Below are 16,582 nucleotides of genomic sequence, written 5' to 3'. Positions count from 1 at the left end.
GCCTCGATTTGAGGTTGTGGCTCTTTTTTCACGATGTATCGTTAGTCTTTCAAAGTGACTACATAAATTAGCTTCTCAACGTGTCCCGCTATGATTTACTACTCAGATGCCCGAAGTTGGTGGACTCATTATTAGAACGTATGAAGATATTGCTCCTCTGGAGTAAAAAGCAAAGAAGAGGTTTTCTCCGATGGAGAAAACAAATTGAAAGGGGGAAAAAAAAGTCGAGAGAGGGGTAGGGGGGGGGGGGGGGTTTGAGCGGGTGTGTCAGGCGCGTATATCTTTTGGGGGTGCTAGTCTCTTCGTAGAGAAGTGTGTATAAATTCCTGCCACGACTTATGCACCAATTGAACTGCCCCGCTAAATTTAGCGGGAAATTTACGACCCGTGACCTATGCACCGATTCCGTTTTCTCGCTAAATTTAGCGGAAAAGTAGGCGCCACTGGATCTCCACATGAATTCAATTTTCTCGCTAAATATAGCGAAAAATGGACGTCACGTGACCTATGCACGAATTCCGTTTTCTCGCAGAATTTAGCGTAAAAACTGACTTCACGACCTATTCACCAATTCAGTTTCTCTGCTAAATTTAGCGAAAAAATTGACGTTACGACCTATGCACAAATTCAGACTCCCCGCTAAATCCGCGGGAAAATTGTTCTCACGTAGCCTGACGTCACGGTGTCTGAAGACAAATTCAGGTTCCCCACTGAGTTTAGCGGGGAACCTTAAATTAGCGGGCCTTGCAACAAAAGAAGAAGGTAAACATACTGAATGCTATCGCAACTCATAGACAACCAACAATAGTAGTTTCTGCAGCCATTTTTTTTTTAATAACTTCTGCAGGACGGAACGTGTGAATATATGCGGACTCGACTGCAGGAGCTAGCGAGACAGCCAGCGCACCGGCGACGGGTGGAGGGAGGGGGGGGGGGGGGGGACGGGAGAGGGAGAAACGTTCATTAGTCTCCACGTAAGGGAGAGGGAGAAAAGGCCTCTTTTGTGGAATTTTTGAGTGGCCTTGAGCTGGTGAATGAAACAAAAGACACTGCTTCCTCAGCCTTTGTTTGTCCTTTCGTAGGGTTCTCAAGAAGCGATTGGCGCAACACGCCCCTACTCCCCCAGCCCCGCTAGAGGGCGAGGAGGGTAAACCGTCTTCTCTGGATTTGCTACTGCGAAAATCCGGACTCCTCCGTGCTCCTCCGGCTCCGGCAGAGATAAATATTTCCAACTTTAAGCCCGGCTTGCGAGAGCAGAAAAATGTCACTGTTGACGTCACAGGAAAAGTCACTACTTTCTCCCGGATTGTTCCGGGCGGCGTCTTGCGGGCTGGTTCGAACCGACCTTTATTAAAAATATAATTTTTAAAACCGTAATAAAAAGTTTCGCACGGCTTCTTGGAATGAGATCGGAAGCAAGATCGTGATTCCAACTGGTACTCTCCTGTCGAGTAATGAGATAAAAATAATAATTAGAAGTGTCTAAAAATTTAAACGCGCCTGTGAACAGTTGTATGATGATGAACAATAAATTTAAGGGTGAAGTTCGACGCTGTTGTAGTTGTGCTTACACAAGTGGTTAAGTTAATTTATTTTTAAATCAAGATTTCCCAGCGTGGACAACAAACATATCGGTGTAAAAATGTGGGTCTCCGCCGTTGCTTTCTTTCCAGTATGAGCGAATGACGTTTTCCAGATCATCTTTGTAGCTTGCCCTTGATTCGACCGGGAGTAGTGGCAAAAACGGAAGGACCGCGATACTCGTTCCTGAAACATAGAAAACACCTCGATCATCAACTGCGTAATTAACCCTTTAACAGGTTGAGCGAATTATTTTTCTGTTTTTTAACACTAACGTATAAAAAAATTACCGGTGTCTTTTTCAGGTTTTTCAGTTTTTGTTTTTAAACCGTTGAAAACTACACTAATGTGGTCTTTTAACACGAGTTATACGGACAAGGGGACATGATGTAGAAAGTTAATCGTCACGTTAGGTTGCATAATGGACTAAATGAGTTCTTTAACTTTTTAATTCATGAATATAAACATATGGTTCCAATTGAAAACTTGCTGAGCGTCATCGAAAAGCACCAGGAAAGTTTATAGACATTCGGACGGTGTGGGGAGCGTTTTGTTGCGCCTACGTCACTACTCGTGCAACGTAAAGCCCCTGATGAACTGATAACTGGCGCCATTCATTGTTGTACAAATGCTCGAGACACGTGGCGCACGCCACTTCTGGGAAGAACATGGCGTCTGAAATCTAGCTCAGTGCTGCGCTGTGCCGCCGCGATATTCCCAAAGGCTGCACGCGCTACGTTTGCACGGAGCAGTGACTTTCGTGCAACGGGCTCAAGGCCGGCGGTGCGAAAACGCGGATGATAAGCTCGCGGTGGCATTATGATCCGCGTTTTCTCCCTGCCAGCTTTACGCCTGTGTATCGGGTGGTATCCGTCCGCTTCCAATCGGAGCGTACAAGTGCGTCATTTGATTCTTGCGCACTGTCTGGCGTTCGAACGCCGGGCGCCGGAATTTTGCGTCCGTACGCGTTCGAACAGTGAGTGAAAACCGCGGTATAAGATATTGTATATTTCATACTGCACTGCTGTTCTTACTTTTCTACTGATTTCTGTAAGAAAAAATAAAGTTGTAGTATCAATTACAAGTTTTTGTCCCGCTTTTATGGCAAAAAGTCACCTAAACCTTCTAGACCTTGCAATCTTGAAGGGCAAATTGGAGGCTTTTTGGTTAAATAAATACATAGGATGAACAATGCAGGTATTGTTTTAATTTGTAGAATACTTGAACTTGAGGCCAATACCCGAATACAGCTCAAAATATATCTAGTCATGAAATACATGGAATCAAAAGAAAATCGCTGTGGCCTTGGGCAAACATGCTAGCATAATAGGTACACTTCGCACCGATGTAACTTTGGAACAAAAAAAAATGATGAAACGTTTTTTTTTGTGTGTGAATGCACACCAGAGTATGGTTTAAAGCTCTCAGTATGAATTAAAAAAAATCGAAGTTGGCTTTTTTTAAAATTTTCTTTAAAGTTTAACTTTGTACAAGTTGGACAAGTTTAGAACGGAGGGTTAATACTCGTCTCTCAATCAACGGGTTGCCTTTTTCCCTCCCTGCCTTTTACCAAAATTGGAACAAATAAAGCATTTGAATTTAAAAACGACTTACGAATGACCTCCTCCAAGTCCTCAGCGAGAGAAGTTTTTGTTAGAATTTCACACGCATGGGGCTTCAAGTTCACAGTTTTCAGAATGTCCAGCATGTAAGATATGAGGCTGGCGTGGTCTTCAGTATCCTGGCGGTCAGGAATAAACTTCTCGCATATCTGGAACAGGATTAAGGGTGCGTTTAACCAAACTCGTACAATTCGAACACTACCAACTAACTACGTCATTCCAGAAATAAAGACGTTCGTGCTGTTGTACTAGTCCCACTTGTCTCGCAAGACAAGTAAGAATAAGAACCAGAATCGTACGATGACTTTAAAAGTAAGCCAGTCAGTCTTCACCGTCCTGTTTAGCAGTAATCACTGGGGAATGGGAACACCACGGCATGACCTTTCGAATGCCCGACGCCCAGCACGCACTCGTTGCATTCAGAGATTGCTGCTGTTCTTATGACAATTAAATTTTGAAAAAGATGAAATCCGTTTGCAACTCCCTGTAACGCCGAAATAGAGCGCAGCGCTTGAGGAGGAGGAGGGAAGGGTACTGAGGGTTACGTGTTCTCGGGGGGGGGGGGGGGGTCTCGTGACCCCCAGAGAAATTTTTCCGCTAGACTTAGCGGGGAAACGTTTCCGCTAGATTTAGCGGGGAAATTTTTCCGCTAGATTTAGTGGGTAAATGTTTCCACTAGATTTAGCGGGGAGATATTTCCGCTACATTTAGTGGGGAAATTTTTCCGCTAGATTTAGCGGGAAATTTTTCCGCTAAATTTAGCGGGGAAATTTACCTATAATGCACCGTGCGGTTACGCCGACGGCGACGGCGACGCCGATGCCGCCCAAGCCGGAAACGGGCGCCTAAAAGCTGCGCTCTAAAAGACGGTGATGGCGGGTTTATGGTAACAGTGTTGCACAATGTACTTTATAGACTTATATAATCGTCAGCAAAGAGAATATCCATTCATGAAGGGAATTTGTGCAGGGACGTTAATTGCTGGGGGACGAACTGGAGGGACGTTAATTGCTGGGGGGCAGTGGCGTTATCAAGCACACTGCAATGAAAATGTATGGCTAGAGCATAAATAGTGTCGTAGCGCCTTTGAAAAGGATCAAGTCACATCACCGGTTGTAGAAAAAAAAAGACGCTTACAAGTCTCTGTAATGGGAAATTAGAGCGCAGCTTTTGAGATATTCTGATTTTGGGATATACCGTGCTAAACGATTTGAGAACAATATATACATATGTACAAGTATAGGTCACTCTCCTTATATACTGCTTCTGCACACTCCTCCCCTTCCGTCTCATCTTCCTTCTTCGTACCCTCCTCCTTCGTATCCTCCCCTCCTCCTCTTTCGTACCCTCCCCTCCTCCGTGCGCACCCCTCTTCCTCTTTAATAGCTTCCCCTCCTCATCCGTGCCCTTCCCTTCTCCTCCTCCTCCGTACTACTCCTTCATATTCTCCCCTCCTCCCACAGCTTCCCCGCTAAATTTAGTTGGAAAATTGACGCCACGTGACCTCAACACTAATTCAGTTCCCTGTTAAATTTAGTGGAGAAACTGAATTGGCGTGTAGGTCTGCTGCGTCCCATAACGTAACACTGTGCATTCGGTTTCCCCGCTTAATGTGGCGGTAAAACTGTCGTCACATGTCCTCGCTAAATTTAGCGGAGATACTGCGACGTCCCATAATGCAACGCACGCGTTTACGCCGACGGTGACGGCGACGCCGCTCAACACGAAAATGAGCGCCTAAGAGCTGCGCTCTAAAACTGACCACCCACTTCTCCCTCGTGAAGCTTACTTCACTGTGACGCTTGGGCGGCGCATTAGGTACCTCGAGTGGCTATTGGTTGGGGGAGTTCTTTCGGCTTCCGTTTTTGCGAGTTCTGGGAACCTATGATAAACACAACATAGAGGACAAGACCCGGGAATTAAGGCATCGTTGGAGAGTCTTTGACCCACTCAAGTTGCAAACACCCTTCTGCTCGACCGAGCTATGTAACAAAGCGGTAGACACGAACGTCTTGGCATCGCCTAGTGCTGGCATAGCGCTTGTTGTGAGACGCTGCAATGCGCTCTCGTGGCGACGCGGATGTCCGCTTGGTGGCGCAAGTCGTCGCCCGATTCAAAAGGTTCAGCAGTTGTTATCCATCTACCTATCCATCCAGTCATGACGTCGGAGGAGGACAGTGCGGTCCTTGCCTTCCAGGTGGCATTTTTACGGCAAACTTGTGGCCTATCGATCGCCATTCAGCGTGGCGGACTGAACAAATTATTCCTTCGAATAAGATTAAGTAGACTTCTACATGAGATGGCGTGATATTGACGCTCTCTAGGCAACTGGTGGCTTCTGTAAAAAATTCGCCTTGTTTGGAATCGATCCACGGACGTCTCCAAGAATAGCGAGGCGCCCTGCCAACTGACCTAACCAGAAGCTAACTTAAAGAAGACGGATGAGGAAAGTTGCCACCAGTCATCGACCATTGTCACTGCAAGGGTGAGGTGAGACGTATAGATATATAATTATGTATGGTAAGTTCAAAATGTGGAGATTATTGGGTTCTTCCTCTACACTGCTTCCCCCCCCCCCCCCCCCCCCCCGTCTTTCCAACCCTGGACTTGACCCACTTCCCGTGGCGCCACGCTATTTGTCGCGCGCGCTGAAACGTCATATCAACAGCTGCGTTCCGTCGCTGACACCCTCCCACCACGACGGACTCTTAAACAATTGCCTTGACCCCATCAGAGTTGCCAGAGTATTTCGGTTCGTTGACGACTATTTAATCATTCTTGAGGTCGAGAACAGCATTTTTCCAACCACTGCGACCAGCGTTCTCTCAACTTCCAAAAACTGCCTTGATCCATTGGCTTCCGGAAGAAAGATCTGTCCGATTCTTAGATCTCAGGCTCAATTTCATACTCAATCATATATGCTGGACATGTGAGCCAGGGGGGAAAAAGATTTTTCCTTTCAACTCATCACATTCTAAGCTGGTAAGAGGAGGCATCGTGAAATTATGTCTGAACAACTTGCTTCAAAAATCTTCCGAGCACTTTATTTCAGTAAGCTTTGATGCAAAACTTTCAAGATTAAGATCTACTGGATATCCTATATATTTATTAACATCGATTGCTGAGAGCAACATAAAACACAAAAATAAAGGAACATCTGTCACACCAAGAGCCAGGAATAGAAGAACGAGTCCAGTCGCTCTGACCTACATACACAAATTCTCTCATGGCACCAAAAAAAACAAAAACAAATCGCCAATAATTTTAACATAGACGTCGTCTTTTCTGCTTGTAGTAAGCTTTCCAACCTGTGTAAACAAGTAAACTAAACTTATTACCACCGAAGGGTAAGCAGTGTTGTACACGTTCCTCAAAAAAAGGAACGAAAGCTCGTTCCTCGTTCCTTCCGATTTCTGGAACGCGTTCCTGTTACAAGTTCCATATGTGAAAAGGAACTTGTTCCCGTTACAGTTCGAAAAATAGGAGGTATCGTTACATATAAGTTACATTTGTATTTTGCTTATTACTATATTTAGTTACATAGCACAAAGTTTTTTTTTTAAATTTATCCCATCAAATGGCAACATACCAATTTGAATGCCGTGATGGAAGGGCACAAGGGGAAGAAAGCATGCAAAGCAGGGTTTCATTTGTTAATTAATTCACCTTTAAAAATCTTAGCTTTTAACCGTATTCATGCTTGTGGTGGGCGGAATCAAACGAGCAAAATATACTGTTACCCTACATTGCGCTGTGAACTTGAAAACAGTTGCTTCTGGATGTTGATGTCCGCAAAACGATCAATGGAAGAAGGGGGTACGACTTCGGAAGGTCAGTCTTGAAAACTATAACTCCTTCGTCATGAAGGTTGAATTAGGGGTTCTGTTTGAAGGTGGGGGACTAGGGGAAAATGAATAAAGGTTAATTTTGTGCATCTTTTAAGTAACCAATGTTCGGGATTCAAGGGTGCGTTTGATGTCTGGTAACATGTTATTTTGTCGCAACGCTAGGTCTCTGTGGAAGTTCAATGACGGCAATAGTCTGCTTTATATTTCTAGGTATATGAGGAATCGTGGAAGCAAAGAAATTAGCCCAGTTTGAAACGTCTTTTTTCTATCTTTTTTTTTGACTAAAAGTTTGGCTTTTTTTCCTTGGGCACTAAAAAAAAAAAACATTATTCACTAGCTTTCCTGCACCCGACTTTTACTAAACGAGGACGACACAAAATAAACCCTAAGATAATTAACCAAGAAGTTAACGAGATTCTGCTCTTGTTAAAGGTATTGTTTTTATACTTTTAAAACTTCCCTCATAAAAATTGAAAAAAAAAACTGGACGAAAAAAGAAACGCCGTTCCTTTTTCCGTTCCAGTAAAAATGTAACGGGTTCCCGTTTCAGTTCCACCGATGCAAAATAGAACGGTGGCGTTTTTTTGTTCCTCCTGAAAGGAACGCGTTCCAGGAACGCCGTTCCGTACAGCACTGACGGTAAGCTGTACCAGAAAACACCAAAACAGCTTCGTCGGGTGCGCAGGGGAAGTGGTGTTTTTGTTTGCCCTTTCGTGTAGGAAAATGTATATAGGGAAGACTGGACGATGCCTTAATGACAGGCTCCGAGAGCACAAAAATAATAGCGCCAGAGCTAACTCTGGCCACCTCGGCATACACTGCCGTGATTGTGGGTCCGAGGTTCGCCCGCCATTTTGGGGAATTTTAGGTAGGCATAGTAGTCAATTAACTAGGGAAATTATTGACGCTGAACAGATCGCCAGGAATAAGGAAAACTGTATTGGTACACCATTTTTGAACCTGACAGAAAAATAAAAAAAGTTTCTTGGCGTCTAGAATATAGGCGCGCGTGATTCGGGAAATTCGGTTGTTCCAGACGTAGAATAAAGCAAAGTACAAGGTGGCACCAAAAAAAAAAATACACTATTTTTTTTTGGCGCAAAAATGAGCTAGTCATCGCCGAACGCTCATTCTCCGCCCTAAGGTAGTGCTAGAGGTCACAACCACATGCCAAAGCTTCAGCCCGATCCGATTCCTTATTTGAAAGTGATTTTCTGATCATTTCTATGGGAAAAAGGCGACCGACGGAGTTTCCGAATACATGGGGCTCTATTGCACCAGAAACTGAAAACAGTCAAAAATGGGCTCCATTTTCCCATTGAAATTTTCAGAAAATCGCTTATAACTTTTGAATAAGGTATCGGATCGGGCTGAAACTTTGGCATCTGGTTGCGACCTCTAGCGCTACCTTTGGGCGGACAACGAGCGTTCGGCAACGCCTAGTTCATTTTTGCAGTAAAAGAAAACCTGTAGCTTTTTGTGCGGCACCCTGTACATAAAAATGAGTCGTGAGTCAGCACGGTTCGTTTGATTTCCCTTTCTTTTTTTGTTTATAAGGAGTGAGTATACAGTGATTGTGCACTTTTGCAGTATTGCGTTGTTGTGTTTGTTTATAAAGCCTTCCCATCGTCTTGCTACGGTGAGGAGAAAATGAACACGAGACAGCAAGGTTCATGTAGGGTTTCCATGCAAGATCATTTGCTTTAGAACAATATGTGAGGAGTCTTTTCCTTCTTTTTTAGTGAGCCACATCCATCTGAAGAAACACCGAGATAAACAGGAATCTGTACTTATCGGACAAGCTTTCAGCCCTGAACCGTAGTCACCTGTGAATGAATTTTTATATCATAATATGACCGACTACAAATTAATACCTCGTGGAAATGCTGAACCTCCAGACATACTGCGACGTTCAGCCGAAATGGGCTTAATTTCGGTATATGAATTGGGGCTCATCTAAAAAAAAAAAAGAAAACAGCTCACGATATTAGCAAAGTCATTACCTCGTTATACGCTTTCCATTGGTCCATCAGGCAGATTCTCCTCCACATCTCGAAGTTTGTCGAACGAGCCACAAAGAAAAGCATGCACTCCCCTCCAGAAGTCATCAAGTCGGACATGTTTCTGAAAGCGGTCACGTGGTCCTTCACCCAATGTAAAGCGAAGAAAGAGTAGACGCGGTTGAACTGGCCGTACTTCCTCACAAGTCCCGACACGTCTTTCGAGATGTCATGCACCTGGTACTCGATCTGCGGATGGGCAAAGTTCTCTCTCGCGTAGCCCACCATGCTTTCGCTGATGTCCGTTGCAATGATCCTCCTGCAGGGCTGGCAGCGTGGCAGGAGTTCTTGGCGAGTGAAGTCGCCGGTACCACATCCTATGTCCATAAACTGCTGGCCCGTGTTGGGCCTGCTCTTGAAAGATGTGCCCAGTCGTTCGAGCATCCTGATGTTCAGCGCTCGCTGAAAGTCGTTGGCCATCACGTATACCTCCGGGAGGAACGTCGCGGTTGGTCGAGGCTCTTCGAGTGCTTCTGCGATTAGAGGACCCAGCAAGTTTCGGGAGGGAGATGAAGCGACCTGACTCGTAGTTTTCTTCCAGTGAAAATTCTGAAATTTATAATTGGAAGTAATCACTCTCAATAATGTCTATCACAATCCGTTTCACTTTAAGTTCGAGCGTACCAAATCTATACTATCCTATGGAGGCATTTTCATTTTAAGTTTCTAAATGAGAGCTGAAATGAATAAAAATAAAATTTGTCTCTCTCCCTGCACCACCAAGCGGAACAACAGGCTGAAACTAATTAAAAATGAACAAATAGGGGTTAATATGACCAAAAAGTAAATTTTGATTTAAAAGCAAATTAAAGAAAAACGGGGAGGCAACGAAACTACTAAACGAAGTACAGGCTTGTGTTTTGTGTGCGGGCTTTCATAGATTATAAATTCTGGTTAATAATGTCGTAGTTTATTATATTGTCCATTTAGTTTTGTTCCTCTTGGTCTTATGTTTCGTTTGAGACGACGACGAGGTTTCTTTACTGGTTACTTTTGTTTGCGTTATTTTTTCAATCTAATATCAAAGAAGTCAAATATGTAGTATTGGGTTTATTAAAGTATTCATGTTTGCTTATCAAAACGAAGTTCTTTTCAGGTCTTCGCCCTTAATCACCCATAGCACCCCTCGGTTCCTTCTTTTCTCCTTCTTTCTACTATAGTCAATATATCTTGTAATAATAACCTATTTCTCCCCGGAATCTTTACACTTTTTCCTGTCTCTTCTTGCTTGTTTCTTTGTTTTTATACTAGTATACTATCTCTAAAGTAATATTTATGCTAGTTCGTTCAATCTCTTCTCTGTATCCATTTATATGTTTTGTTCATATCTTCCTGAGAAAGAGTGATTGCAAAATTATTTATTAGTTTAATTAATACATCCTTTCCTCATCTACATAAAAACAATAGAATTGAGACACTTTTTTTTCCTAAAAAACTAAGAGGAAGTTGGAGGCTACGGAACTAGTCCGCGCTTTCCTATTTAAGTATTGAGGGGTCTTCGATGCATGCAATCTTTGAAATCTATATCTAGTAGAAAACCAGGGTTAGAAACTGGTTCAAACCTTCCTGATATTAAAAGGGTTTTCATTGGGCATGCATATGTTTAAAGCTTACTCTATGCTCAAGGCTGCGAATTTTGTTTATAGCTTGCTTGGAAAACGTGCTTGCAAAATTATTGATTAGTTTAATGAATATATCTTTCCCCTATCTTCACAGTAACAGTGCGCATTGAGACACATATATTTATAAAGCTGAGAGGAAGCCCGAGTATACAAAACTAGTCCGCAACTACCCACATAAGTATTGAGGGGTCATCCATCCATGCAATCTTTGAGAGCTATTTTATCTTCAATAGGAAGCCAGGGTTAGAAATTGGTCCATACGCCCTGATAGTAAAGGTGGGGGGGGATGCAACGATCTTAAGATTGAAAGAATTAGCATCTCGTAATGTTTACGTTGTTTATCGTGTCCCGGCGGAAAGAGAAAACATCTCCTTCATTAAAAAATGTCGCGATTACGCTGCACAATCGTAAAGCAAAAGTCGAGCTTCTCCCATTTGCAGCCACGACTGGCAGCTGAAGGAACTGCGACGAGAAGCTTGCGTTACCTCGCCCGGGTCTAAGCTGCAGCATAACGCCCGCTAATGTCAGCAGAGAAAGGGAGAGGAACCATCCTCCGAGAAAACAAACGGGAACCTATAGACCTTTCCAGCGGCAGTCTCGAACGAAGCGATTTACAGCGCGTGTCCCTGGTGGATGGATGGGTGGATATGGATGGATATGGTGGCTTAACCCTTTGTATCGGGCGATCACAGTTTTAACAAAACTGGATCTAGCCAAAAAGGAAAAAAAAAACACATAAATTTGATTGCCATTGCCCCCCACCCTCCTCACAGTTTTCCCCCAGCAGTCCTCCAGTCTTCGCTTTGTGAGTTCAACCACCCCGAGGCCGCCGACATCCCCCCGCGGACTGCGCTGGCCACCATGGTCTCAACTTCCCACTTCATTGATGCACATCGTCTGCGTCGTCTGCCCCTGCCCTGTCGATGGTGTCGGTCCCAAGTCCAACCCTTTCAGACCCAGTGCAACCGCATAATCCACCAGATCTGGTGGCATCAGCGGTCTCAGCTCTCGGCACTCCATTATGATATGTTCAGCTGTCTCCTCCTGCTGGCCACATAGCTGGCATGTACCGTCCATCCCCGGCGTGTACTTGGACCTCAGGTGGCGTGTCCTCAACACTCCACTTCGTGCCTCGCACAGCAGCCCACTGCCCCTCGAGTTGTCGACGAAATCCACGCCCACAATGCTCTTCTTTTCCGCACCGTAGACGGCGAGGGACGGCCGCGCGCCTACCGCGGCGACCCATCTGGTCGTTTCTGTCTCCTTCACGCGTTCCCGCACCTGTTTCGCCGTCCCCGTAGATTCGACCTCGCACAGCAGCACCCGTGGCACGTCATATCGCTCCGTGAGCTTGTTCACTCTCCTTACCCACCGGGTGTTGATGCTTCGAAGGTGGATGTACTTGAACACCTGGCGATCCCATCGTTGTTCCGGCAAAGTGCAAAGCCGCCGCTCGAAAATCAGTTTGCTGCTGGCCTCACGGGCCTCAAAGCAGGACCAACCCATGTCGCCCTGGACGTACTCACTGGTGGTGTTTCGGTGTGTTCCCAGCGCCAGGCGACCCACCACTCGCTGCCTCACTTCCAGATGTTCTCGTGTACGTGCCGACAGGCACAGTACGGCATTGGCAAAGGTCAAACCCGGCACCGCCACCATTTTCCAGAGTGCCCGCACCGTCTCGTATCGGCTGGAGCTCCACATTCCCCTGCATCCCAGGTAGCCCTTGCGTTTGTTCGCCGTGGTCCGCAGCTCGGCCTCATGTTGTTCGAGGTACTTTTGTCCCGACTGCAGCGTCACTCCCAGGTACTTATATTCGGTCCTCCACTCTATCTCTTGGCCCTGGATGTTCACTCTCTGCGACAGCTGCGTAGAGGCACCCTCTGTTTCCTGTTGCTCCACCCCCGCCCCAAGGACTCCAGACTTGCTGGGGTTGAACGTTAGCCCCAGGGTGGTTCCCTCATTTCCACAGATGTCCAGTAATTCCTGAAGTTCCTCCAAGGACCCCGCCATAAGTACCACGTCATCTGCATAAATCAAGGCAGGGATCCTCTGATCCACACGTGAATAAATTAAGTTCCGAGCTTTCACGGTCGGTTGGATGCCTATATAAAATAGGGAACCTTATACCAACATGGCTAAAGAAAAACTTATATTATTCGCTCTTTTACTCTAAGCTCTGTTATTGTCTTCTAGTGTGGGGCACGACATCGACCACAAACTATAACTCGTTGCTCACACTGCAGAAAAAAATGTTGCGCTTACTTGAAAATTATAAGGGTAAAATACAAGACCTGCATACTGCACCACTTTTTAAAAAATATGGCATTCTTAAGGTGAATCAGATATATTATTTTAAATTATTACAACTGATTCACAGACAAAAACTATATGTGACGGATTTAAGTGACGTAACGCATGCATACCCTCTTCGACACACATATAGGCGGCCCCCTCAGACCCGTACAAATTATGGAACACAAACAATGAAATATCAAGTCAGTAAAGCTCTGAATAACATTAAAGACCACATAAATTTTAATAACAATTTTGGTAAATTTAAAAGGGATCTCAGGACACTCATGGTGGGCAGTGATAACCCCTTATTATTTGAATTTGCATGTAATAACTAGTTGTTTTTCTGGTATATTCAAAAAATGAATATAGTGTTTAATACTAAGCGTTAACTTTGTAAACTGTGTGCTGCTGGAAAGCGCTGCTTTGGGGACAGGGACCTTTGTCAGGCTTTGAGCCTTTAGTCTCTGTCTCCATTTCGGTTGATTCCGGAAAAAAATAAACATTCATTCATTCATTCATTCATTCACTTGCCTCCCCTCTTCACCATAGCAAATCCTGAAACCCAAGCGACTGTCCTCCAGTGCTCTCTCGAGTCCTGCAATGTACAACATAAACAGAAGTGGTGAAAGCGGGCACCCCTGTCTCAGTCCTTTTGTGGCCTTTATGGGCTTGGTGAACTCTGCCCCCCACTGAACCACTATGCTGTTGTCTCTGTATATCTGTTGGAGCAGGTCCCTCCATTCCACAGGTATTCCCAACTCCTCCAATACCCTCCAGAGCAGCGAATGGTTCACAGAGTCATAAGCCTTGGAGATGTCCAAGAAACCGAGGTATGGGGGCCTCTGCTCGTGGTTGGCGATCTCCATAGCCTGAGTGATTATGAACAGGTTGTCCTCCAGCCTCCTTCCCTTGCGAAATCCGTTTTGGAGTTCCCCGAGTATGCCCTCATGCTCAGCCCAGCTCTGTAGGCGCTCCTTCAGTACATGCATGAAAATCCGGTAGAGCACCGAGGTCACTGTTATCGGACGATGGTTTTTCAGGATGAGCTTGTCTCCTTCCCCTTGTATAGCATCCTGACCCGGGATCTTTTCCAGTCCTCCGGTATGTCACCTGTTTCCATCACACAGGAGAGACCCTCTCGGAGCCGTTCCCTGGACTTTCCTCCCATTTTCTTCAGAAGGCCTGCTGGAATGTCATCTAGACCCGTTGCCGTATGACCATCCATGCGTTGCATGGCCCTGTTCAACTCGCCCTGGGATATAGCTCGGCGCTGTTGGGTACTTCTCGTGCTGTCTCTGAGGGGGTCACTCTGTCTTACTGCATCTGGTTGTTCGAAGCTCTCCGTCATTGCTAGAGCGATGTGCCGGATACATTCCTGTCCAGTCAGGACTACTCCGCTTGTGGCATCCCTTATTGTTGTCGGGTTAGGCTCTGCCCATCTCTCTTCGCCCCTGACATGTTGCCAGAACTTTCTTGGGGCATCTCTGCCACTGCTTCGCAATTCCTCAAGCAGTTGTCTGTCCACCTTCTTCATCTTTCTTTGCACCATAGTCGAGAACTCAATCTTTTTTTCCTGGTATTCTTCCCATGCTTTGAGAATATCCTCTCTCCGTGCCCTCATTTTGACTGCTTCACCGTGCTTCCTGGATGCTGCTCTCCTCCGTTTTCTTGCCTCTTCCACTTCTGTGTCCCACCATCTCTTACTCCTTTGTCTCCGTTTTCGGTGTCCACTCCTTATTCCTTTGACCTTTGTAATCCACTTGCACATCCAATTCACCACGTCTGTGTACTGTCGTATGGGTTCATCCTCCGCCTCCTTTTCCAGCTCCTCCACCACTCTCTCCATTTCCCTACTGGTTAGCCCCTTGGGTGTCCTTGGCATCGGTGACTGTCTTAATTTGGTTGCCCCAAACTCCAATGTCAGTCGGCGGTGATCACTTCCAAGACTCGCTCCGCCAGTCTCGTCTATTGTCATCTCTGTTAGGTTTTCATATAAAGTTGGAGACATGAGACAGTAGTCTATGCATGAGGAACGTTCTCGAACTGCCCATGTGATCTTCCCTTTACTTTTTTCTGTCCCGTTCACCATCACTAGTCCCATTTTTTCCATCCAAAATAGGAGTTCCCGACCCATCTTATCTGTCCTCTCATCCAGTTCCTCTATATGCGCGTTAAAGTCTCCAAGTATGATGATGGGTAAGTTCAGTTCTTCCACGTCCTTCTGTAGACAGGCCAGTTGTGCCTTGTTTGCTTCCTCGGATTTGTTACCAGTCCAGAGGTACACTATTCCGATTGCCACCTACTTCTTCCCTAGCTTCCCTGTCATCCACAGGTGCTCCACACAGCTTTCCCTTTGCCTTTCCCATTCGCCTGTAGCCGTCCCCAGAAAGCCCACAACTCCCCCTTTTCGCTCCCCACCTCTTCTGTTCTGGCCCTGCCAAGTGAATTTCTCATGTGCTGGTGGTACTTCCGAATTCCTCAGGTGGGTTTCCACCAGTCACACTCCCACAAGACTCTCCTCTTCCATTGAAGCGTACAGCTTCTCCCATTTCGCTGCTTTTCTCCCTCCTTGCATGTTCAGGAAAGCCAGAGTTTGTCGCGTTCTCCTCTGTCCCCTGCGTGTTCGCTTTCTTGCCTTTTTTGGCTGCATCCTTGTCTCTACCGTTTCCTTTGGTTGTGGATTTTCCACCCCCGCCCCGTCCATCCAGCTGTCCGCATCTGTCAACTCCTCACTAGCTAACTTTTTTTCCTCTTGTAATATGGGGGACGTATTCTCCGAGTCGTTGTGTTTTCTTTTTTCCCGCATGGTTCGTCTTGGGTTTTGTATGTGTGCCTCTTGTAGCTTTTCTCCTCTCACTGCCATGCCCTTCGCTTTTCCCCTGTGCCCTCTCAATATTGTCTCCCCTGTTGCTGGTGCATCCGTTGGAGCTGTTCCTCGATCTTCTGCAACCTGTGGGGCCATCCTTGTTTCCTGATGCTTCTTCCCTGCGTCCTTGTTTGTGATGCCATACCCTTGTTGTCTGGCATTGAGCCTAAAAAAGCCTCAATCTTGATGCCTAGGCTTCGTCCCATCTCTTCTGCTCCCTCACCATTGTGAGTGTCTCCCTGGTCCTCACCAGCAGGTATGTTGACATCCACAAACTCCACTCTAGGGCCCAACCGCTGTGTCATTTCTTTCGTGAGCGTGTTCATTTGTATGCTTTTTTCTTTTGTTGGGCCTACATTACTTTCTACTGGAACTGCACATACCACATACTGATGTTCCGGTGACATCTGACATCTCTTCAGTTGTTCTTCCAGTTCATTTATGGCACTCTGTGCCGTCACTTCTCCCCGCATATCCATACTCCCTGCATGAATGACAACCATTCCTGTTCCTGCTTGCCATATTCTGTGATCCCTTTCCGCCCGAGCCATCGTTTCTTTCAGCTGGGCCCCGGGTTTAGTTGCAAAGTAGACCCGCTTGTCATAGTCGACTGCCTTGAGTACCTTTCTCTTCATTTTGTATGCTCCTGTGTCACCCACCACTAATACACTCCTGTCACTTGTATGGC

At 45.8% G+C, this 16,582-nt stretch overlaps 1 protein-coding gene across 1 annotated transcript; it reads right to left on the bottom strand.

The window, feature by feature from the left end:
• Positions 1 to 1,600: 1,600 nt before the first annotated feature.
• On the bottom strand, positions 1,601 to 16,529 carry LOC115314390 (juvenile hormone acid O-methyltransferase). Its single transcript, XM_040210478.1, has 4 exons — positions 16,278 to 16,529; positions 9,055 to 9,660; positions 3,196 to 3,352; positions 1,601 to 1,767 (listed from the first exon to the last, which is right to left on the bottom strand). Exons 1-4 carry the CDS (start codon positions 16,527 to 16,529, stop codon positions 1,601 to 1,603), a joined length of 1,182 nt encoding a protein of 393 aa, XP_040066412.1.
• Positions 16,530 to 16,582: the final 53 nt, after the last annotated feature.

Source organism: Ixodes scapularis, unplaced genomic scaffold (genome assembly GCF_016920785.2).
Source record: "Ixodes scapularis isolate PalLabHiFi unplaced genomic scaffold, ASM1692078v2 PGA_scaffold6__148_contigs__length_123643588, whole genome shotgun sequence".
Taxonomy (NCBI): domain Eukaryota; kingdom Metazoa; phylum Arthropoda; class Arachnida; order Ixodida; family Ixodidae; genus Ixodes; species Ixodes scapularis.
The sequence above is the reverse complement of the archived record's forward strand: the minus strand, read 5'-3'. Positions and strand labels throughout refer to the sequence as shown.

Bases quoted from the DNA above. Each gene is read 5' to 3' on its own strand.
- LOC115314390 (XM_040210478.1), bottom strand. From the start codon at position 16,529: ATGAAGAGAAAGGTACTCAAGGCAGTCGACTATGACAAGCGGGTCTAC. The intron at 9,661-16,277 runs GTATGTGCAGTT...TATAAATTTCAG, and splicing joins CACCGGAACATCAGTATGTG to AATTTTCACTGGAAGAAAAC. The intron at 3,353-9,054 runs GTAATGACTTTG...ATCCTGTTCCAG, and splicing joins AATGGAAAGCGTATAACGAG to ATATGCGAGAAGTTTATTCC.